Here is a 24973-nt window from a genome sequence, read left to right as displayed (position 1 = left end):
AGAAATGATACTTCAATTATCTTTTCAGGGTACCATCTTCCACAGAAATTTCTCTGAAACTCCATATTGCGCAACCAGACAATGAGAGCCAGGTAGCATTATTAAAAATGTACACATCTTCAGACTGTGAGTATGAAGTAAGTTGTATGTTTGCTTACTTTTTAAGATTTAGTTATAGAATAAATAGGAAATATATTTTTATATTAGTCTCGGATATATGGCAATGTGGAAGCCAATAAATACACAAAATAGACATTTATGATGCTTTAAATATTCTGCATTTTGCCTGTTAGCACCACCCTAGTATTTTCCTAGGTGGACTATTAAAAATATACATCTTAATAAATAGTAGAAAATAAGCAAAAAATCGAGACTGTAGACTAACCTTCTAAATTTAGAAACCCAAGGTCCAAAATCCTCTGTAAATTGAAGAATATCATGAAATCAGCTGACACGGCTTTTCTGCAATAATTGACATGATGTGTATTGGTTTCCAGCTCTATTGGACAGGCTTAAGAATCTTCTTTCCTTTTCATTAGCTTTTTAAATCTGTTAGTCATTAATGTGCAATGTAGTGCCTATTGTGTTTGTTTTAACAACCAACAGATCTCTGCTATAAGAGAAGGGAAATAGACTTGAGCAACATTTACCCTTATGGACTCATGAACTACAAGAGTCCCTATGTATCCAAATATGCCAGGTTCTAAGGTTTCCAGGTTTAAGGGATTGAAGTATATATACATTTAATGGTGGTTTCCGGTTTATGTGAAATAACTTCTTTCCATGCAATTCCTTTCAATCAACCTTATTTGGATTCTTCATTAGAGTTGACTTTCTTGGGGTAAACTAGAATTGGTAGGTTACATGAATAGAATTTGTTCGTAGCAACAAGTTTCAGTTGAACCTAAATTATGAGTTATTTTAGATTTCATGGAATTTATTACTGGTTTGATATCTTCATTGTTTCTAACATTGAAGGATTTTGTAGGGCTGTAATGGTTTTTAACATGTCTTCATAGTTCTAATAGTGATAGTGAGAATTGCATAATAATTTGGCTCCATGTACTGCACACTCTGAAAATGTCAATATTTTTTAACTACTTTACATTTTTAAAAAGTCAGTATTATAAATAGCCATTTTATAATTTCCTTATGAAATACATATTTCCTTTTCCCAGACTTGCTAATATCAAAAAGGGTATATTTATAATAGAGATAATTAATGGTGAATTTTTTTAATACATTGTTTTGGCTTAAATTTTACCAAATACACTCCATTTGTTCCTCGTTTTATATCATGTGAAACTTGTTTTTATGAAATTTACTCAGAATTGGCTTAGCTTAACTATACTTAGTGCTGTACAGTTGTAGGTTTGAGGTTTTTAAAATATCAGTTATGTAGTAGGTTAATTTGTGCTTAATTGTTCAGACATATGTATAGCTTCTGGACTCAATCAGTAAATTCCTTTAGATTATATGACCCAATACTAAGATTCTGGTTAATCAAAAATTCTAGTTAGTAAAGGGTTACCTATCACATGTACCATAGCATTCATCCAATTATCAAAGAATTAGAAGGAAAATATATTGAATAATAAAACTATACTTATTGCAAGTTAAAATTTCTGGTTCAGAGGATCCTTTTAAGACTGTAAGTGCCTTTAGGTTGGTTATTATAAAAAAAATTAACGATTGTGTTTAGAGATGTGCAGAAGTGTTCAATTTAATAAAATGTGAACTAGAAGAGTTTAGGAGAAATAACCTCTTTTTTTATGATTATTTTAAACTAGGTGACAGTTAAGACTTCCTTTTCACAAATTCTTGGACAGGTAAGAGATTCCTGGTTGATTATTGATTGCTTTGTAAATAGATACTATAAGGCATAGGTTACAAACTTTTTCTATAAAAGGGCCAGATAATGAAATATTTTAACATACCAAATATGGTCTCTTGCTGCTGCTACTGCTACAGTTGCTTCCCCCCCCCCGCCATCTTTTTCCATTTCCTTCTCTCTCCTGCTTTAATAAAATCCAAAAACCATTCTTCACAGATAGGTCATAGTTGGCCACCCCTGGCTTTAAGGTGATGGTTTCATTCCTAAGAATTGAGAGCTGATTCTTGATTTGCTAACAAACTAATATTTTTGGCTAAATGAATGTCTTATAAAGATTTTATGTTGCTCATACTGTGCTATAAGTCATAATCCAATAAAATTTTAGACTCTCATATAAACAAACATTTTCAAATGACTTTTTATGTTGTGTGTGCTTAGTTTGTAAAAAATAAAAAGTAAATTATATTAAAAATAAATATGTTGGAGTGCCTGGGTGGCTCAGTCGGGTTGTGCACAGCTCTTGATTTCAGCTCAAGTCTTGATCTCCTGGTCTGTGAGAGCGAACTTCATGTCAGGCTCTGCACTGACAGTGCACAGCCTGCTTGGGATTCTCTCCCTCATTCTGTGCTCCTCCCCGACTCACACATGTGCTCACTCTCTCAAAATAAATAAACTTTAATAAATAAATAAATAAAAACATGTTGAAATATTTTAAATTCTTTTGGTGAGTATAATTCATAAGCAAATAGTGTTACAAAAATAACTTATCAAGTAACAGAGCTACTAAATTATTCAGCATCATTATAATTTGCAGAATTGTATAACCTGTTATATTTATATATAACATAAATAATAGTATTGATTAGTCAGAAAAATTATATAGTGGTTTTAAAATTGACTAAAAATTTTTTGTGCCTTCTATTAATTTTACTTTATTTTTTGGTCTGTTGTGTTTTGTAATTCGGGCAGAGCAGAATTTTTAAGACTTATTAACTCATTCTATATTTATAAAATTTACAAACCAAAATTAAATTCAAAATTTTTTTACATGGATTATCTCATCTGATTCTCACAGCAACCTGGTGAGAGCTAGATTGTAATTATTTTTAAATTTGTGATCATTGGAAATTTTAAGTTAATGTGTCAAATGTGCTACATTAGGAAGAGAAGACTAAATGTTGGTATAAATTGGAAAATAGCATCATGGATGATAGTTCTAAGAAATAGTCTAGATTGTTAAGGGACCTTTATTAAGAAAAATTATGCCTTGGAATATAGGGGAAGAATTGATGCTGTTGTATATTTAGTATGTCCAGAAGGCATGTTAGTGTATACAGTGATATAGGCTGAGGATATAACATACTCTCTTACCCATGTCATCCCCGTGGCTCATAATTCAGATTAGTGACCAAAAAAGTCAAGTTAGCTTGATACTTGATAGCAAAGCATAATTATCTGTCCACCAAAGAAGGATATGCTAGTATTCTTGCTTAGGCATGGAAATTTATCTAAAAAATATGTAGGTGTTACAGAATCAATGGTGGATACTTTTTTTAAATGTCAAAGAATTTGTGGTAATTAAGTTCTCAGATTACTGGAAAGATACCAGATGCTCTTTCTTCATGTTTGTTTAAAAATTTAGCTTGAGAACAGGAGAATGAATTGAAGTTGTATATATCATTCATACATATTTTCAGTGTTGCTGATTCAAAGAAGACTGAGAAGAAGAATAAAGAGAAAGCTTGCTTGAGAGAATCTTTAGCTTCTGATTAGACAGTTTTCCGTAAAACTAATTTTTTTTCCAGAAAATGGAAAGAGAACATTATTTACATACTCTTTAGTCTACTCTAATGAAAGAGAGGACAAAAAATAAACCAGAAGTTACTTTCTCAACAGAATTCTATAAATTAGTAAATCATTTTGGTGTAGGAATAAAGCCTAATGTTGCCAAATCTTTAGGTCTTAAGAGAAGCTGGAAGTCTGGATTTTTAGATTAAAAATTTTTTTAATTTTTTTAATCTTTATTTATTTATTTTTTAACATTTATTCATTTTTGAGACTGAAAGAGAGCATGAGCAGGGGAGGGGCAGAGAGAGTGGGAGACATAGAATCTGAAGCAGGCTCCAGGCTCTGAGCTGTCAGCACAGAATCTGACACGGACGGGGCTTGAGCTCACGGACCCTGAGATCATGACCCGGGCTGAAGTCGGACTCTTAATGACTGAGCCACCCAGGTGCCCCATAATCTTTATTTATTTTTGAGAGAGACAGAGACAAAGTGCAAGTGGGGGAGGAACAGAGAGAGAGAGGGAGACACAGAATCCAAAGGAGACTTCAAACTCTGAGCTGTCAGCACAGAGCCCAACATGGGGCTTGAACTCACAGAGAGATCATGACCTAGCGGAAGTCAGATGCTTAACCGACTGAGCCACCCAGGGTGCCCCTTTTTAAAAAATTGTTTAATGTGGGCCTCTAATTTGAAATGTAAAGAAATACTGTGCCAAATACTAAACCAAATGAACCACGTCTACAATTTAAATATGATCCATGAAAGCCAATTTAAGATTGTTGGATTATATTTTATATGAGCTATATCTGTGGCCCAGTATAACACTTAATACTCAACAATGACAGTCACTACAAAGAACTGTTATATTCAGAATACTATATAAGAAGTCTTAGATTTCCAAAGATAGTGAAGAGCATTAAAGGTTAATAATAACAGCTAATATTTTCTGATCCACCTATGTGTGCCAGTTACTATTCCAAATACTTTATACAGAGGAACACATTTAAGCCTCAAACTCCCTGTGAGATAAGTGCTGTTTATCTCCATTTTACTAATAAAGACAGAGAAAAAGAGGGGTAAAGTAACTTGCCCAAGGACGCAGCGCTAGTGAGAGGCAGAGCTGTAGTCTAAACCCAGGAGTCTGACTCTAAGGCTGAATGCTGCTTAACTTTCCTTCTATGCTATTGATAATTAAAGAATGCTATATATTTCCTAGTATGTCGTTAGCAGGCATTGAGTATCACTTAGTAATAGAAAAATGACCTTTTCCCCTTTGCTCAACTCTTCTCCTTCCACTCAAAGCTATAATTGTAAATTATGAGTATAGGCAGTGGGGTTTTCTTTTTGAGTCTTTCTAATCTTAACCTGGAAATCCATGAAGGAGATTCAGGGAGACCTTGAGCTTCTTGAAATTTTACATGCCATTTTGTGTAAACATGCATTTCCATGGCTTTCATCAGATTGCCAGGAGAGTCTATACATTTTTTTTTAATACAGTGGTTGGAAAACATGCTTTAAGGTAAATTTCTTTTAAAACTTCAACATTAAAAGGTGCTTACAGAGAAGAATAACTCTTTTTTATGCTGAAAAGTAAAACTTTAACATTAAAAGAATTTAACACTTTCTTTTTGTTGTATTTATATATTTTTATAGAAATTAGATTAGCTGATAGAATGTCTTGAGGCACTAACATAATGGTTATGAATTTAGTCTCTGAGTTAAATCCCATTCCACACAATTTCCAAAGACACTAAAGGACCTAAAAGCCTTATACAGGCATACCTCAGAAAAAGGGTCCATGGAGCATTAGTGTTATTTTGGTAGATGCAAGCAAAAGATTAGAGGTAGATAAAGAGGAGAGATAGTACATCAAGCTCTTGAGAAGTTTAGCGACGAGAGGGAAGAAAAAGGCAGTAACTAGAGAGAGAAGGGGAGTAGAGTGAAGGGAAGGTGTTGTCACTGTTCTGAGGGTGAGACTTGAATTTGTTTAAATGCCAGTGGCTAAGTGAGTAAATGAATACCCTGGAATTCCATTGCCTCATCTGTCCTTAAAACTCCAGGACTTTGAAGTTAAAGCACCTAATGATACTGAAGTGTTAAATTGTTAATGAGATTACAGCAGAGTCACTACATTGTAAACTCCTTAGTGCTCGCCCTTATATTCCCAGTGCCAAGCACATTGAGCGCAGTACATAGATGGAACACTTTCTAAATTGAGAAAGACCAAATAAATTAGATTTTCATAGTCATTTATCTATGAATAATTTTTGACTTTAGTTCCATTTACATAAAAACAGCTCATCCCTCCCTTCCCCCCTTAAACAGCTCCCTATTTAAGAAATATTAACAGGCTTATACTTGGAGTTGTGAGTTCCGTTCCACCACAATAATGCAAATATTATAATAAAGCAAGTCAAATGACATAAAAGTACATACAAAAGTTATGTTTACACTATACTGCAGTCCATTAAGTGTGTAATGGTATTATGTCTAAAAAAAACTATGCATACCTTAATTTTTAAATCTTTATTGCTGCTAAAAAATGTTAACCATTATTTGAGCTTTCCATGAGTCGTCATTAATCATCATAGATCATTATAACAAACATAATAATGAAAAAGTTTGAGATATTGTGAGAATTATCAAAAGTGACAGACACCAAGTGAGCAAATTCTGTTGCAAAAATGGTACCAGTAAACTTCCTCAGTGTCAGTTGCCACAAACCTCCAATTTGTAAGAAAAAAAACAAAACACAAACACAATTATCTGCAAAGTACAATGAAGCAAAACAATAAAGTGAGGTATGCCTATAATAGCTAATATTTTTTGATAGCTTTTCATGTTTAAGTTAATATTCTAAATGCTTTACGCAAATGAACATCTTTAAACCTGAAAACACCTATAAGGTAAGTACTGCTGTTGCCTCCATTTTACTGATGAGAACATTGAGTTAACAAGTAATTTGCTTGTCTTTTATGTTTTTAATTGTGCAAGTTACTTGGGCTCCCTGTGCCTGAATTTCTTCATTTGTAAAACAGGGATAAGAATTACCTCAAAGGATTTTTAGGAGGAGAACATGAGATAATGCATATAAAATGTTTAGTATCAAACCTGAAACATATTAAATACATGCTCACCAAATGTACCTTGTAAGAAAACTTTGTAACATACATATGCTGCTTAATTATATATATTTTTTGTTACACCTTTATGAAAAAATCTGATAACATGTTTCTAGCATGCTGTATATTCTTCACATTTATTTTACTTAGAGTTTTGGTATCCATTACTGGAAGTATACCGCTGTGGCAATGTCAGGAAAGATAAAATGAAGAAAGACATTTTTATTTCATGTGAAAGTACATTTATTTCATTAACACAAATATTCAAAAGTTGCCTTTTGATTTGCCTGTTTTCTAGGTAGTTAGATTTCATGGTGGAGCTCTTCCTGCTTATGTTACATCTAGTATCCTTCTTGCTTATGGAGGACAGTTGTACTCTCTTTTCTCAACAGGTGAGAGTGTTTCTATTCCTCCTCTCTTTCTCCCTTTCTTCTTTAGTGCTTCATTTCTACTTATTTATCTGTCATGTGGTTAAGGAATAACTCAATTTCTTGAAAATTTATGACCTATCTCTTAAGTTTACAAGGGTTTGAGATCCTCTAGTTTTAGGAAATACTCAAGAAGATTCCTTACTGGGCTTTTCCAGTAAGGAAAAGATACTTTTGTGTCTGAAGTTTTTCCCTCTCTTCTGAGGATGTCTTAACAGGTGGAGTCTCACTGATGGGGATTTTGTTCTTCATTCCATTCCTGGTGCCTAACATAGTGTCAAGCACATAGTAGGCATTCAGCATATTATTTGGACTGTTATCAGCTGTATCAGGTTCTGGCACACTGAATGGAATAATTGAGAGTTAATCTTAATAAAGGGACTATTTGAAAGGTATGTGATGGGTTAGGGGAAACCAACAAGAAATGATAAAATGCCAGATTAGCAACAGATCCATCTGATACTCCTCAGGACTAGGGCAAGAGAGGGAGCAAGCCTAGAGAGAGCTATACGAGAGGGCAGCATTACTGCAGCTCCAGCCACTGTCAGCAGGGAGAAAGATGGGGAAGTAAATACACTAACCTTATTTCCTCTTATCTTCCAGTGCCTATCATTCACTGAACCGAAGTCAGCCTCCCAGAATTCAGAGCAAAGTAAAGGGTGGCGATGGAATGGATCTGGAGAAGCAAATACAGAATAGACACTACATTGCACAAAACCTTCCCTAGTCTATTGCAATTAGAATAGTTTCCCAGGAGCCTACTTTGTAAGGCCCTCACACACTTGTTGGGCTTGGATAGTAAGAGATAGGAAGAGAGTAGGACCAAAATACGTAAAAGCTGTCCAGAAATAACCTTTACCATTTCCATCTTGCCAAATCCTTCTCCAGCTACTCATTCCCTTTCAATAACTTACAATTTCAAGTCTACTTTTAGTATTCATTTTAACCTTCATGCACTGTTGTTGGGAATATAAAATGGTATAGGTGTTTTGGAGACTAGTCTGGCAGTTACAGTATGACTCAGGAACTGTACTCCTAGTTACACGAAAAATGTAAACATACACCCGTACTAAACTTGTACATACATGTTCACAGGAGCACTGTTAATAATATCCAAAAAGTGGAAACAACCCAAATATCTATCAGCTGATAAATGGATAAATAAAATGTGCTGATAGGTGCTACAACATGGATGAATCTTGGAAACATGCCAAGTGAAATCCCATCATAAAGGACCACATATTACATGGTTTCATTTATATGAAATGTTCAGAATAGGCCAGTCTATAAAGACAGAAAAGATATTAGTTGTTGCCTGGGAATAAGGAGACATTGGAGGTGACAGTTAAGGGAACAAAGTTCGTTTTGGGAGTAATGAAAATATTCTAAGACTGATTGTGGTGAGGAAGACATATCTGTGAATGCTTAAAGCCACTGGATTGCATATATTTTGAATGAATTGTGTAGTATAAGAATCACATCTCTATAGAGTTGTTGTTTTTTTTAAATCACCTTTGGAGCTTTGTGAAAATACAAATGGTAAAACCCCAGCTTTGGCTTCCTGAAGCTGTTTCACAAGTGATTGTGTCCTCTTGTATGAGATCTGTTGAATTACAGTGATTTTTAATCTTTTGAAGATAGGGTCTTTGATAGTAATGACCCTTGATTTGTAACAAGAAATATATTGCTCTTACAGGTAATGCAGTCAGTGTATGATAAGTCTATACTTAATCACTATAAATTCTTTACTACATATAATTTTTTTTTTTTAATCACCAGGTCATTGCTTAGAATATGCTACTATGTTGGATAAACAAGCCAAGCCATATAAAGTTGATCCTTTTGTACTTATGATTAAGTTTCTGTTGGGGTAAGTTTTATTATCTGTGAAAATGATTTTAATTGTTTTATATATATAAAACATGTTTGGCCCCATAACATAATATAAATTTTCATAAAAATATGTTTTATTAAATGAGGTTTTTCTCTTAGGCAGAGGCCTAATTGGTATATCAACATTTACTTTAATACTATAACCAATTCAAAGGTTTTAAAATTATATATATATATATATATATATATATATATATATATATATATATATATCAATTGTAGAAACTTAGTCTGTAAATATACCAGACTTTTAACATTTGCAAATGGATGTACATGGTCCATGATCTCTGAGTATCCCAGATTCATGAACACAAACCATTATAGAGTATTGATGAAATGATGTCTCGGATCACTTTTTCTTCCCATACAAGTATATTTTGGATCTCTCTACCACACGTAACATTCCTTTTTTAATTTATTCACATTTTGTGGGTTTTTTGGTTAAGAACCAATATACTTAGATCTCTTTTCTTCTGTCATAACAATTGTTGGTTTTCTAACCTAAAAAAAGATCACTTGTTACTTCATTACAATGATCAATAGAGAACAGTGGAGTTATATTGAGACTCAGGATTCAGATCCTTGAAGATCAGTAGACTTACTTGGAAGATAAATGACTTTTTCTCTACAAGGAATTGAAATGTGTTTTTCAGTATAATTATGAGTTGAGTATCATTGAACTTTGGGGACTGTAGTAAATGGTCAAACACCTCAGACATTAAATATTTGAAAGTTGTTGATTTTTTTTTTTTGCTTTTATTGTATGTTTTCTTTTATCCACAGATATAAATGGTTTAAGGAATTATGGGATGTGTTATTGTTGCCAGAATTAGATGCCATCATTTTAACTAGTCAGAGTATGTGTTTCCCCCTTGTATCCTTGATTCTCTTTCTGTTTGGAACATGTACTGCCTACTGGGGTGGTCTACTTTCTTCTACATCTGTGAGACTCCTTTCTTCATTGTGGCTAGCTTTGAAAAGGTAAAGAATGACCAAAAGCTTTCTCATTGCTCTTAAGGAAAAAATTATATTTTGATAAGGATCCTCAATATTAATTTGCTTTCACTAAACTGTAATTTCTAAGGAAAGATGTATGACTAGAAAAACATGGATTAATGTTCAAAGCTATATCTAAATAAAACTTTTGTTAAAAATATATTATCGCAAGATAAATGCTATATTTGAGTTAGACCTTAATGCCAGGAGTTAATCAAAAAAGTTTGACAGAGGGATGTTGTGCTGGCTCAATTGGTAGAGTGTGTAACTCTTCAGCTTGGGGTCACGAGTTAGAGCCACATATTGTGGGTTGACATTACTTAAAAAAAATACTGACAGATTACAGAAGTAGTTTTAATGTTTATGGCTGTAAATCTTTCCAAGGAAGAAGTGTTTCTCTGGCAATGCTTTTATATGCTAACTTTCAGTCAAACCTGGGGGCAATAGATTCCAGTCAAGATACTTAAGATCAGATTAGGTGAAATGCATAAAAATTCCAAAAACATTGCCTAGAGTTTTATTACAGGCCCATAGACAAAGTTTGAAGTTACTGGTAGGCTTTTCTGATAAACCACTGACCTAGTTTCCATTGCCACTGCTCCTCACCAGATATATTATATGATTTACTGTCACAGAGGGGATTATGGTCTGCCTTCTTCCTTCACCCTTCTGAGATGCTTCAGACACTACTAGCATCACATTGTCTGAGTGATCTCAAGACTTTAAGAAATAGAAAACTGTTTTTCCTCTTAATCAAGATCAGAAATACATGGCACAGAGCCTATTATTAATGATTATTTGTAGCAACGTTTTTTTCTTAGTATCAGCCATAGTGTATCTAAGTGAAAGAGGAGCTATCACAGTGTATTACAGAATTTACAATCAAATATGTGTCGTCCCTTGCCTTTATGAAAAAACATTTTACTGCTTACCTTATGGTACTTGCATATTAATAAGCAGAAAAGCCTGGCAGAGTACTGAATTGTTTTCTTCTTATATGTGACTATGTAAGTAACTGTTAATATACTTGTAAAAGCTTTATTCTTATTTTTTCCAGGCCCCCTGAACTTCCTAAAGATATCAAGATGATATCACTAGACTTGCCCTTTTTGACCATTGTTTTGATCATAGTTAGTTGGACAACTTGTGGAGCATTTGCCATACTTCTTACTTATCTGTATTATGTGTTTAAGGTATGTCACATCATGAAGTCAGAATGGCTGGGCTTTGGGTCAGGCAGGCATAGAATTTCCTTTGCTGTTGTTAACAAAAATTTGAATTACAGCTGTAGTAACCTTCTGTTCTCTAACAGGCTTAAGTGTAAAAGGCTTTTTTAAACATCTTAATTATTTAAAATACGTAGTTTACTGTAAAGCTGAAATTATTAATCTGAGTTTGGTTAGTGTATTTAAAAAAAGGGGGAAGAAGATATAACCTGTTTCACATTGCTTCTTGCTCTTACAAGTAATGTTAGCTTTTTAAAAAATATTTTACTAGAGCAGTTTTTATTCACACCTCTTTAAACATGGGTAGTAAACAAAAAATTATGTCAGTGGGATCAAGCTATCAAATGTACTGAGATAATGTAGAATGTTAACAGATGTTGCTGGAGAATCAGAAGGCAAGGATAAAATAGTCTGATAATTTTACTGGGAAACCAAAAAACACTTCCAAGAAGGCTGACAGCTTTGCAGGAAAATCTAGGTTATACAACTGCATACTCTCCACATGAGGCTCATGTAGAGACGGTTGATAACAGAATGGATCATATTTTTTTTCTTTTTTTATACAAAGTTGACTTATGTCTGTTTTTAACACTAATACATACACATTATTTTCAGTTTTCCAAAGGAATTTTGTCTATCAGAAAAATCTGTTTACTACTTTGATTTATAAATATATTTTTAGCTTTTCAAATTGGATGTTTCAAATAATTGATCCAGTAAGCAAAATTTTCCCAAATACTTAGCTTAAGCAAACATAGCAAATTAAAAGATTTTCTCAGGTTCTTATAAACATTTCACCAAGTTCAGATTTTCAGTGATGTGGAATGTGTGAAACATGTTAAATTCCTTATGTTATAATGAAGATAATCAAATATTTTACTCACAGGACATGAAGCTTCTAGAGCAAAGCATTATTCAAATATAGTCTCACAGAATATAGGAGGTATAACAATATATCCTGGCCCTATCATACTCTGAAAGTTTGTTCTTATTTTTTTTTCTGTTTTTTAATCCATGATAGCAAGTATGTGTAGTTATTATTTACCTTTTCTGAAAGACTGTTTGTAAATGTTTAAGTGTGTTTTTAGTTTTCTAGATTTCTTTAAATTTCAGATTATAATACTTCTCAATTGTAATAAAAATGGTTGGTTTTTGTTTCAAAATAAAAGTGAAATTAAACAGTTTTTTCTTTTTCTTAGATTGTTCATCTGCAAGCCAGCCTAGCAACTTTTAAAAATAGCCAGACTGTGGTAAGTTTTATTTTCAAAGCTCTACATCACTTTAATATAAAAGAACATGAGGGAATAAAAAAATTGTTTTGTGTTTTTTTTTTAAGTTAGGATTTTACAGTGTTTAAAAAAAGATGTCATGAATTTAAATAATTTTAAGATAAGTGAACCTAGAAATTAGATTGTCTAATTTTAAATTGATCTTTGTCAGTAAATGTCATTTTTATTGTTACAAATTATCTTTTAAATTTTAAGTAATTACTTAGAAGATACATTCTCAGCAGTGGAAATAGCAAGTCAAAGGAACAAAAGTTTTATAATGATAACCACTTTAGATTACTTTTGAGCAAGGTAATTTATACTTTGAGCAAAGTATTTTATATCAGTTTGGTAATAGATGTGTTTATTTAGCTGTTAAATAATGGAGTGATTCTAAGTAAAATAATAAACTTAAATTTTATGCAATACCTTAGTATTTTTACTTTATTGCTTTGTAGAATCTCAAACACTCTAGAAGAAATGAAAAAAAATCAAATCACCATAAAGACTCTACAGTACACTATCTTCATTTATCTGCCAATGATGCTGAAGATAGTCTTCGTATGCACAATACTGTGATTAACTTATTAACATGGATTGTATTACTCAGCATGCCATCTTTAATTTACTGGTTAAAGAATCTCAGGTGTGTTTTATTTATATAATTATAATTTATGTGGCTAAAACAATAAATGTCTGTAAGTAGAGACTTGCCAGATTCCTAATGATCCATCAAACGTCCTCAAGAACAGGAAGCTATATATCACCTGAAATTTATTTTCAATACAATCACATTTTTTCCCTTACTGTGAGAATATAAACTTCCTCAAAATCTGCCCAAAAGAGGGAATTGTGTTTTATTTATTTTACCTTTAACCTTCTGTGAGTCTAGACATATGTGAAAATGTGCTTTGTTTTGCTGACCCAAGGTATTCATAATGCTGGTGCTTTAAGTATTTTTCAATTCATGATCAGTTTTATGTTTCCTTAAATTGGGGAAGAAGAAAATGCTTACATTTAAAAATATTGGAAATAATGAAAAAAAAGTATACTTTTCTAATGAGCACCAAACATTAAACTAAAATAAATGACCATCGTTTGCCTTGCCACATGGTAACTATTCTAGGTTAAATCAGAGTCTGAGATGCCCTCTAAGATTGTTTCTAGAATATTTAGTTATAATTTGTTTTTGAAAAATAGGCCACATCATCCAATAATTGAACTCCTACTCAATATAGTTTTTAGAAACAATATAAAAATTTCAAATTATCTAAATACTGAAAGTATATTTTTTGAAAAGTCAAAGTTTGATAAATCAACAGGTTACCAGATGTTAATATTCTTCCTTTGTCCCTAATTTTAGTCACGATCCAGAGTTTTTTGTTCAAAGGTTTGGGGAGAAAATTATTTGAGGAGCATAAATTTATGATTCTAAAAGGCTATAGATGTCTCACTGTCAGTAAATGCCAGAGATGAGAATTTAGATTTAAAAGAAAATAAGAGACAATTTGTATAAATCTTCATTTTTTTCATCTTTTTTATAAACTAGAGCAGCCTTAATATATTTTGAATAACTTGTTATATAAAAACATTATTTCTGTATGACCTTTCAGACATACATGTACCTATTATTAAATTTTTTTAAGTTCATTTATTTTGAGAGAGATGGAGTGAGTGAGCAGGGGAGGGGCAGAGAGAGAGGGAGAGAAAGATCCCAAGCAGGCTTCACACTGTCAGTGCAGAGCCCAGAGTGGGGCTCAAACTTAGGAACTGCGAGATCATGATCTGACTGAAACCGAGTCAACACCCAACCTACTGAAACACCCAGGTGCCCCTATACCTATTATTAAAAAAGTGCTGAGGTCCGTGGGTGGCTCAGTCGGTTGATTTCAGCTCAGGTCATGATCTCATTGCTCATGGGATCAAGCCCTGTATTGGGCTCCATGCTGCCAGTGTAGAGCCTGCTTGGGACGGACTCTGTCTCTCTCTCTCTCTCTCTCTCTCTCTCTCTCTCTCTCTCTCTGCCCCTCCCCCTCACATGTACACACTCTCAAAATAAATAAACTTTATAAAAATAAAATAAAAGGAAGTGCTCCCATATTGGATATTTTCATTTCCCTTAGTAGTTTCTGAACATAATTCTCAATATAAAGCCTTAGGTATAAAGATGATCTATAGCAAAAATTATTTATCAAAAATTTCATGAGCTGTTTAGAGCTCTCATATCAATGCAGTATTATGAAATTTAATTAATTTGTTTGATTCTGATAATTTAAAATGATTGAGTATACTTTGTTGATTTGTTTTTGTTTTTTCTCTTTGATGTAGGTATTACTTTAAACTTAGTCCTGATCCGTGTAAACCTTTGGCATTTATCCTTATTCCAACTATGGCAATTCTTGGAAATACTCACACCGTTTCAATAAAATCCAGGTATAGTAGTTCAATCTTTCTTTTTCTTACATCTCTTCCTAGTCTTTATCACTCTTTCTTTGATGCCTGAAACATGTTCTTTATTTCTAATTATTTTGACTGTTCCTAAAGTTAAAGCTATAACTGTAGAGTAATTATGGTTTGTATGCAGATGTAGTTTATATGCAAGTACTATATTTGTTTTCTTAATTATCAGGTTTACTTGTTAGGATATAATGATTTTTTTTTTAATTTAGCCCTTAAAATATATGATGTCTAATAAGATTTGTTTCCAAAAAGTACGGAAGGAGGGCCACCTGGGTGGCTCAGTCAGTTGAGTGACTTAGTCTTGATTTTGGCACAATCATGATCTCACCAGTTCAAGCCCCACGTCAGGCTCCGCACTGACAGCATGGAGACTGCCTGGGATTCTCCCTTGTTCCTTCTCTCTTTACTCCTCCTATGCTCACTCTCTCTCTTAAAATAAATAAATAAATAAATAAATAAACTTTAAAAAAAAGTACAGAAGGAGTGAAGTGGATAGGATTATAGGTGAAGTAAGATTGGCCATCACTTGATACTTTTTGAAGTTGGGTGATGGGTACATGAGGTTCATTATACTGTTAGTAGTTCACTAATACATATGTTTAAAGTTCTCCATAATAAAATTTGAGTTTTCATTGCCTGGTTGTTTCCTTTACGAGCCTGTTTTCAGTTGATTCTGGCAGATGTTTGTAGGCATTGTAGAATAAGGCAGACCTGGGGTTTAAATCTTGGCCTGCCATTTAATAGCCCTATGTCCTTAGACAAATTTCTTTAACCCCTCCTATCCCAGTTTTTTGTTTTCAGAATAAAAAAGTAATAGTCTTTTCTGTATTTTTCTTTTAATAAGATTTGGTGTCATTTTAATACTGTTCCTGTTAGTAATTAAGGATCATTCCCTTTTTATTTGGTTGAGGCTTTTTGTTTTGTTTGCTATTGCAAGTAGGGTTAAAATAAATATTTCTATAGGTATGTCTTAGTAAATATTATTTTTGTAAGGGTAAATTTTTAGAGGTAGAATTGGTGAATAAAAGTTCAGCTAGTATTTTTCTCTGGCTAAAATATAGCTTGTATTGATCTTTTAAAAATTACGTATGGTTAAATTCATTATATGAAAAATTACACCATCTAACACCATTTAGAATACTTTCTCAGAACTGTATAAAATATCAGCATATTCTGGTTTTGCCTACAATGTTGTTTGCATAATATATATTTCTCTGTCTCTTTACAGTAAATTGTTGAAGACTACTTCACAATTTCCACTTCCTCTGGCTGTTGGTGTAATTGCTTTTGGGTCAGCACACTTATACAGGGTTCCATGCTTTGTTTTCATTCCTCTTTTACTCCATGCGTTATGTAATTTTATGTAAGACTGGATTTAAGGAATGATAAAAATAATTTATATCATTAGAGTCAGTGTTAAGAGGGAATGCACACATCCATGAATGTGGATGACAAGATCCTTTGGAGAAGACAAGTCTATTTTTACAATATTGAAAATAGGAAATTAGTTTTATAATGCTTGAGGAAAATAGTTGAAGCATGGTTTAGTTTTGTGGTATGGCATCTAAGTACTAGTCATTTTTGAAAAATTAGTAAAAGGATATGGTGGCCACTGTTTTTGAGGACTTCTCTGCATAGCAGCTATTCTGCTTGATTGGCCATACTGGGGATCTTCTAAACACTGAGTAAATGTAGCATTGCTTGTAATCTCAACTCAAGCATTCTGCTCATTTCATCAAACTTTCTTCTGAAAAGTAGATTGCTTTGTATTTGCTACAGTATGCATATTGAGAAATCAGTCTTAAAAGATTGGTGAAATTCACAACTGTTTGGTTTCCCAAAAATGAAATAACCACAAAAAGTCTTTGGTCAGTTTTTGGCAGCCACAGTGATCAAGGCATATCTTTTGTTTTCTTACATCTATGAAAATACAACTTTTAATTTTAAGGAGACATGTTTTCTTGGTAACCAATGCAAGATTAATTAACATAATTTAAACTCAAAATTCAATGAAATTTTCTTGCTTTTCAAATGCAGATCTTATTTTGTACTCTTGGTAAACATCAGGAGACTATTAAAGAAATCTGTTGTTAAATTTAAAGAGAATTCTCCCAAATATTTACTTACTAGCATTGGAGCAGTACAGTTGTCCAGCATATGCCATTTTATTTAATTCATTGACCCCATGGTTGCCAAAAGTGCCTCAGATCATGGTGGATTGTTAACATAACTAAATTCCAGTGGTCAGAAAAAACTCCAGGTTTGCACAAGTTTTGTCTACTGTAGAGAAAAAGCACGATTAAGTGCTGTACCACATTTGATAAATAAAATTATACTGTTAACGGAATAACCACTACTCCATTAATAGTGTAATGTATAAACAATATACTTAAATAGATTGGAGGTTTTAGCCACTAGTTTTAACAATGGAATCTTAATTTGCCAAGATGATTACTGTTTCACAGAAAAGAAAGTAATATTTCTTTCATTTCAGACTTCAGCTCACTTTTAACTACAAAAGAGTAGGTAATAGAGCTAAGTATTTTGCCTTAAGATAGAATAAACTCAGGCTGAGGTGTACTTGGCTCATGGAGCTTTTCCTTTAGATGTATATGCTCTACATACCCAAAACCTTTTTAAGTAAAGCCCTTAACTCCCAGTAGTACCTGCGAACTTGTGTCTTTGTTAGTACCCAGGAATGTCCTAGAGTACCAGATTCTTTTTATCGGCTGTTGCATCTGGATTCCATTACAGTCTCTCAGCTGTTACTGCCTGTGGAGGGTTACCTCACTTCTCTTCTCAGTTATTCCTCAGGTCCTTGCTGTTTTGGCATCATTTGAGGGTTTCAGTGTCATCTGTGAGGGTTTGTAAATTTGTTTGATTCCGTTGTTTCTCCCAGCCTCATGCCTGTTGTTCAGTATTTATATTTTCACTTATGAAGATCATTAAAAGGAAGTGATAATCTCATAGTAAGACATGGCAAATATTTCAGGTTCTTGTTGATTTGAGAGAGGTAGCAAAGGGATAAAATGCAAAATGCTTGTTTGTTCAGTACCTGAAAGGAAAGATGTCCCATGGCATACCACATGTATATTTAAATAAGGACACATGTGCCTATGTTTATCTATTCATATACCCATAAGTTTATGTACATTGTATCTTTGTTTTTTTCACTGATATATTTCAAGTTATAGGTTAATTGTGTCATTTAACTATTTCTGAATTTAAACATATTTATATACAGAAAGAACTTTAGAAAATTCATTAATTTGGATCTTCTATTGACAGCCATAATCATGGTGTTTACATGATATAAAGTCTTCTTGTTCAGTCAGGACCGTTCATGACTAAAATATAACAAGCTTAAATTTCTCATTTGTGAGTAGGAGATTAGCTTTTTAAAGCAGCAGACTAGGCATATTGTATCTCACTAGACAATTTCCATGTAAGTGTAGTTATCAAGTCCTAAAGTCTTATTTATTCTAACAGAATATTTCATTTTAGGGCTATAAAAAGGATTCTAATTAAACATTTTATAAACAACAGGTTGGGTCTTTAGCCATTATGGGTACATATATATACAGATACACACACGCATGCGCGCGCGCACACACACACACACACACACACACACACACATTTTGACAGAGTCTTTATCAAATCCTGATGCACTTTAAACCCAAATAACTACCAGAGATGAGAAGGTAGGCTCTGTCTGAAGATTAGGGAAATTGATGTTTCTGTCACTTGAGAACATGAAGGTCCTTTTGCCTCTCAATTATACATTGCTCCTATCATGCTTGCAGCTTATTTTATTAGCTAGTAAAACAGCACAGCTTTATTAGCACTGTTACTAAAAATGAAGCTGTTTATTGGCAGTTACAGTGTGTCCAATTCGGCAAACTTCTGAGCTCTAGTACTATAACATTTTTATTTAGAATTTGAGTTTTGAGTAAGTTTTGTGCTTATAAAAATTACTCTTGGACCCTATCATTGATAACTGCATCAAACATATAGACTGAATAGTAAAAATACTGAGTAATTTCAGTGTTTCTAAAGCCTCAGTTGGAGTTACTATTATAACTTGGAACTGATAATACAATAGAAAACTTTAACCTCTTTTTTCTGGATCTTTTGCCAGAAATTAAACAGGTTCTGCTAACTCTTCTTGGTTGTCACCAGAATGAAAATATTTAGAACAGTGGTCCTAAAAAACCATGTGTGCCTCATTCACATTGATTTTGAGTCTCTTCAGTATATATAGATCATGTATTGATTAGTCGTTAATTTTTTTTTTTTTCATATTTCGGTCAGATAAATTCACATGTATATAATGGAATACCTTTTCTTGATTGAACTACACTACAATCTACATGATTATACAGTAAAGAAAAATAAAGAACTATATACTAGGACCAGTAAATTTGTTTGTTGTTGATTTTCCTATCACTTGTACAGATGGTACACGTTTCCACCACACACACACACACACACATACTTAATAAAGGCAGATTATCTAATTTGTTCATTCTCTAGTTTTACACTTTTCTTAATGCTTCAGACTTGTCATTCATAACACAGTATATTTATATCACCTCACTGCTCATTAGCACCTCTTACACTAGTGGCCAGGGGAAATAAAAGGAGATAAAACTGATTTTCAGTTTAGTTCTAGAAAGCTGTAGGGAAAATGGGAGGAATTGATTCCTGAATCCCAGGATAATTAATTTGACCTGTATTTTCATCTTGGGCATTAGGTCTGAGTGTAACAGCTTGCTTATTAGGAGGTTTAGTGCAAAACTTTACATTGCTGCATTTGCAATTTTAGTAACCTATTATTAAAATCAGTTGGGAAAAAAATTTTTAGTATGTTGCAACTTTTCATGATGAGGCATCTGTTGATTATTTTTCATCATTTTTTTTTCAGTGTTACTATCCTAGGAAACTAGATACCTTGTGCAGTTTTTCAGGGGGAAGTCAATTCGGAGAGCATGACACACTTCAGGAAGTAATAAAAGTATCTTTGTGTTATGCAGGGCGCCTCTCGGTCTCAGATAGTGGAGCGTGCAACTCTTGATCTCAGGGTTGTGAGTTTGAGCCCCACATTGGGTGTGGAGATTACGTAAAAATAAAATCTTTTTAAAAAAAAAAGGATATCTTTATATTACTAAATTAGACCCTGACAGAAAGCTTCCTTGCCTCCCAACGTAAATGTAGAAGGTACTTTTATAAAACAGATGATTTGGAGCTGAAATTTCATCTCACTCTTGTTGAACAGAGGGGACAACATTACCAAGTCTGTAATGGACTTCTTTTTTTTACATATTACTCATGCATTTTTTCACAGTAAGTTTCAACAGCCTGAGGAAATAGGAAGTCTGGGAGGCTATTTGTGTCCTTTACGTTTAATAATGATGATAGGAAAGAAAAGTCAGGCCAGTAATCCAAATATGAATATGTGTACTGTAAATGCTCAAGAATTCACAATTTTGTGATGTTATATTATGAATATAGAAGACTGGATTTTGTATATTAATAACAGTTTTAGAACAGAATGAAGTTTGGAAATAGAATAGACTAACTTATTATAGTAATAGTATAAACGTAACAGTACACCTGAATCAATAATGTCTTTCAAAAGTTAGATGATATTCTGACGTACATCTTGATTACATTGTCTGTAGTTGAAGATTCTGAGTCAAGTACAGGACTTTCTAAAAGTGTTTGTTTTGGCATGTTATGCTGTCAAAAATGACTATGGTTTGAAATGCCAAGTAACCAATTTCTGACGATTTTGTATAGAACCTGATATGTATGAGTCAGAATTATTCTGTAATGATTCTGTACCTTGTAACTTTGAACACTCGTAAAAAACAGTTAGTGTAAATTTGTTTGCATATTTGAATTTAATCTTAATTTAGGAAGTCTAAAAATTAGCCATTTTTGTAAAGTTCGTGTGCTATTTTTTAATGTTATTTTTGCTTTTAGTATTTGTATAGTGGTAATATTACTAGCACCAGTAAAAGATTTATAGACAAAGCATAGAACTATTAACTATTCAAAAGCCTAAATTATAGGCATATTTTGTATTTCATGTTGTACTTGTTTCATATTGGACTTTTTGCATCCCTTTTACAGGAAAAAAACACATTTGAATTTTTTTGAGCGTAAAACACTACATTGAAAAATATAACTATATTCGTATGGTTAGCAAAACATGCTTTGCCACCAAAGGCTAAATGAAACTGTAAAATACCTCCAGATATTTGCGCCAATGAATTTTTCTTAACATATTGGGATTAAAGCAGAAATATTATTTTCAGTATTTTACATCTAGGACTTATATTAAATATGTAAATCTTCAAAACTTATATTCCATACTCTAATGTTTCTTTGAAAACATGTAATGTACCATAGTATATTCTATTTTGTCTGATTTCTGGGATAATGTTCTCTGGTTTTAGTGGCTTTAAGAGTTAGTTTACCCAATAATGATCTTTTATTAATTAATTGAAGTAAGCATTTGAAGTAATCTTGCTTTATTTATCACAGATTCATTCTGTGTTGTAAAACTTCAAGTTTTGTTGTACAGATCATTTTTTGGTACAGGTGTCTCTTATTTATGTAACAGTGCTTACTGTGAAATTTGTTTTGTCTTCTGTGTATTTCCATTCCCTTTTTAAATCACATGTTTCAAAGGGGAAAATTATCTACTAGATCCTAACTTAGTCCAATGAGATAAACATTTCAAAACACATATTTTAACAGAAAATATAAACAATCAATGGTGTTAATGCTGAAGTGTTACATTGATGGGTGTTATATTCATGAGAGAAAAGTAGAAAAATGATAGACTCAAAAACATTTTTATCTGATTCGAATTCTTTAATTTCTTCCCTCTGGAAATTCTCAAAAGGAATTTCATTCCTTCATATTATAGTTTTTCCCATTGAATCATGTAATTGATTTAATCATTTATTGTTTCTCTGCCCAGTAATGCTGATGCAGTTTGCAAAAGTAGCCTTGGAAGTAAAGAGGCAAGAGAAAACCAAATATTAAAATGTTTGACTGTGGTGACGGTTTATCCAATTATCTGGTAGTGACTGGATATTAGTAAAAAGATGATGTACAAGACCTAAAATTTCAGTTAACATTGTTTTTTGGAATGAATTTTTCCTCTGTGTTAAATAATTTTATCCTAAGTAGGAAATACCTGTGTTTTAATATAACTATGCTGTCTACAGAATTAAATATGTGTTTGTTGGAATATTGGTAGAAATAAACTCTTCCTCCACTATAGAGGGGGAAACAAAACTTTCAATTTTTAGTGTATATAATTTATGAAATTGTATCGTGTATTTACATTTTTAAAAATATATAAATGACTTTAAATGTATTATTTTGAAGTAGTTGTATTACAGTTTCTTAAACTTACGTGACTAACTTGCTTACATAAATGCTTACATAAATGTAGCAACGTACCCACGAGAAAATAGACCAAAACTGGATGCGTATTATCACTGTGACCTTGAACTTTTAGTTGTTTGGGATAAAACAGACTGTGCCTTAAAATGATGAAAGAATGCCCTGCAGTTCTATAACTATATTTTATTATGGGTCATCTTCTCAACCTGGCACCAAATTTTTTTCTTTGAAGTTGGTTAAGTAAAATTGTTAAAGTTGACTAGCATTTCCTGTTTTGCTCTAGAAACCTTTAATTTCCAGAGTTCTCATTTTGAATTAAAATTGACTTACATTTCATAGGTGTAGCAAGTAAGTTTGGCTAAAGTTTCTGAAAATAAATTTATTTTAGGAAAATGTGGTGGCACTTCTGTTTTGTATTTATTTACACATGGAAAATTAATCTTCAAGTATATTTCTTTGTCTTTTTAATGAATAATCTATCAAAGACATAAAGTAAGACCTGTACTTATTTTTCCTCAGATTATTGAGGCTCATACTTGAATATTAGAGTTAGTTTACCCAATAACAATTTTTTAGTAGTTAAACTCAGATTCATGCAGTATATTTTTAAATATTATTTTCCCCCTTTTCTCTTTTTCTTTTTCCTTCCTAATACTTATTTTTAAGATCTCAAGGAAGAACTGGCTCTAGTTGTTTTTGTTTTTATTTTTTAATGTAAAAACTTGGATTTTTACTGTGCTTATTTAAAATAATTTCTATTAAGACAAATTATTCCATTCAGAGGATATCATGGTCTCTGCTAAAAGATACCCTCATCTCTGTGTACTCAGAATTTTTTGTGTATTTTTCAGCTTCAATTTTGAATGTAAACTCAACACATTTCTTCTTCCCATTTCACCTTCACTACCTGCACCCAGAGACAAAAATCTAGGATTCTCTAAAAATAGGTAGAAAGAAAACATGTCTTTCCTTAGAACATGGTAAAATTGAGGTGAAAGTAGTTTGCCAAGGAAATGTAATAAAATACATGGCTGTCAACCTGCATCTGTGTTTATAGTATAGTTAAAAATTTATAAAGGACAGACTATGTATTATACTGAGATAGACTCAGTAATATTTTATTTGCAAATTGATAACTTTTGTCCAGAAAATGCAGTGTATAGTAACAATACTTAGTGCAAAGGAATTTGTCCTATGGCATATACTGGAAAATGATTGTCACCTTGCAGATTTTTCCTTTTAAGCATGCCTGATCTTCTCCAGTGCTTTGTATAACATATGGTGTATGAAATACACAAATGTGATTTTGTGTGTATTTTTTAAATGATATAAGTAACATTATTACATTTAACTGGTTGTAATTCACAAAAAGTGCTATTTATTATACTCTGTAGAGCGTTGTGTATGTTTTCATGTGTGTTTCGGCATTATGGTGTGGAGTTTAATGAATATTTGCCTTCAGTCTTTCCTCAGGTATTAATGTGTGGCAATTTTTGGTGCTTTCTTTTTAAATCTGTCATAATCTGGTGTTCTGAATGTTCAACAATAAATTTGGTGAACAAGGGCATGTGGTGCAGAGATTGTTTGCCAGTTCACATACTCCTCAATACCATCTCAGGAGAAAATCCTTCAAGATTACTTCTTTACAGCACATCTGGATTTCAGAAATTTGAAGGCCTATGCATGGCACGTAATGACACATTACAGGTAAATATTGGAAGCCAGATAAATTCTAAGATTTCCCAAGTTGGTATTTTGTAGCATTTGTATGGACATCTCATGGTTCATGTTCCATTTTTAAGGAATTGAACAGTCACAATCTCTCCCAAATACAGGTTTCTCCCAAAGATCATGCTTTCAGCTTTTCTTATGCTAACTTGATATATGTTCTTAAGTGACCATTTTCTCAAATTACATGAAAATGAGAATGATCTAAACAGTTTGTAAACAGATTCCCAGGTCACCCTAACACTACTAAATTTGATCTGTAGGGAAGAAACCTGGGATTCTGTTTTGTGTCCCAAATAGTAATTCTTAAACTTTGCTCTAGTCAATAAAATTAACTTGCTAGGGCTCCTAGAAGCATCTAGAAAGATTTAGGATTATAAGATGCCAAAAGAGACACTACATAATTTGAGAGTTTAGTATAGATTTAAACTTCACTAAGAATGGATGAGAGGAGTTAAAAATGAGGCAGGACATCTTTTGAGGGACAAGTGGTACACTCTCCCTCTGATGAGAAGAGTGTTTTCTAAACTCTTATAATCAGCATCTCTGCATATATCAACATTTACAAATCATCTGCATGTATTAACGTTGTATATGTTATTACTAAATAAACCCTGAAAAGTAAATTTTTAAAAATGAGAAATATACAGCTAGAAGTTTTAATAGTTTCCCTTGGGCCTTTAAAGGATTATCTTTAAACCACCAAATGTAGAGGCCACTGGAGTATACAAAATGAAAGCTTCATAAATCATTCCCACTAGTTTTTCTCCCTTTTTTGAATAACCACTTCATCTTCACTCCCTTT

At 32.6% G+C, this 24973-nt stretch overlaps 2 protein-coding genes across 5 annotated transcripts in view; both read left to right on the top strand.

Moving 5' to 3' along the window:
• PGAP1 (post-GPI attachment to proteins inositol deacylase 1) overlaps positions 1-21386 on the top strand; it is an 80807-nt gene extending 59421 nt beyond the window's left edge. For all 4 annotated transcript variants that reach the window (XM_027054111.2, XM_027054105.2, XM_053215492.1 and 1 more), the window contains 10 exons: positions 29-137; positions 1791-1829; positions 7043-7136; positions 8952-9042; positions 9849-10046; positions 11119-11254; positions 12487-12537; positions 13014-13201; positions 14884-14988; positions 16244-21386. In XM_027054111.2, the coding sequence (XP_026909912.1) occupies positions 29-137; positions 1791-1829; positions 7043-7136; positions 8952-9042; positions 9849-10046; positions 11119-11254; positions 12487-12537; positions 13014-13201; positions 14884-14988; positions 16244-16382 (1150 nt within the window). In that variant the 3' untranslated portion in view covers positions 16383-21386. The remainder of the gene's footprint in view (positions 1-28; positions 138-1790; positions 1830-7042; positions 7137-8951; positions 9043-9848; positions 10047-11118; positions 11255-12486; positions 12538-13013; positions 13202-14883; positions 14989-16243) is intronic.
• Positions 21387-21538: 152 nt separating this feature from the next.
• Positions 21539-24973, top strand: part of CC1H2orf66 (chromosome C1 C2orf66 homolog) — a 39479-nt gene continuing 36044 nt past the window's right edge. The window contains exon 1 of the mRNA XM_027054119.2: positions 21539-24147. The gene's annotated coding sequence lies outside the window, so the exon portion shown is untranslated. The remainder of the gene's footprint in view (positions 24148-24973) is intronic.

Source organism: Acinonyx jubatus, chromosome C1, assembly GCF_027475565.1.
Source record: "Acinonyx jubatus isolate Ajub_Pintada_27869175 chromosome C1, VMU_Ajub_asm_v1.0, whole genome shotgun sequence".
Classification (NCBI taxonomy): Eukaryota; Metazoa; Chordata; class Mammalia; order Carnivora; family Felidae; genus Acinonyx; species Acinonyx jubatus.
The sequence above is the reverse complement of the archived record's forward strand: the minus strand, read 5'-3'. Positions and strand labels throughout refer to the sequence as shown.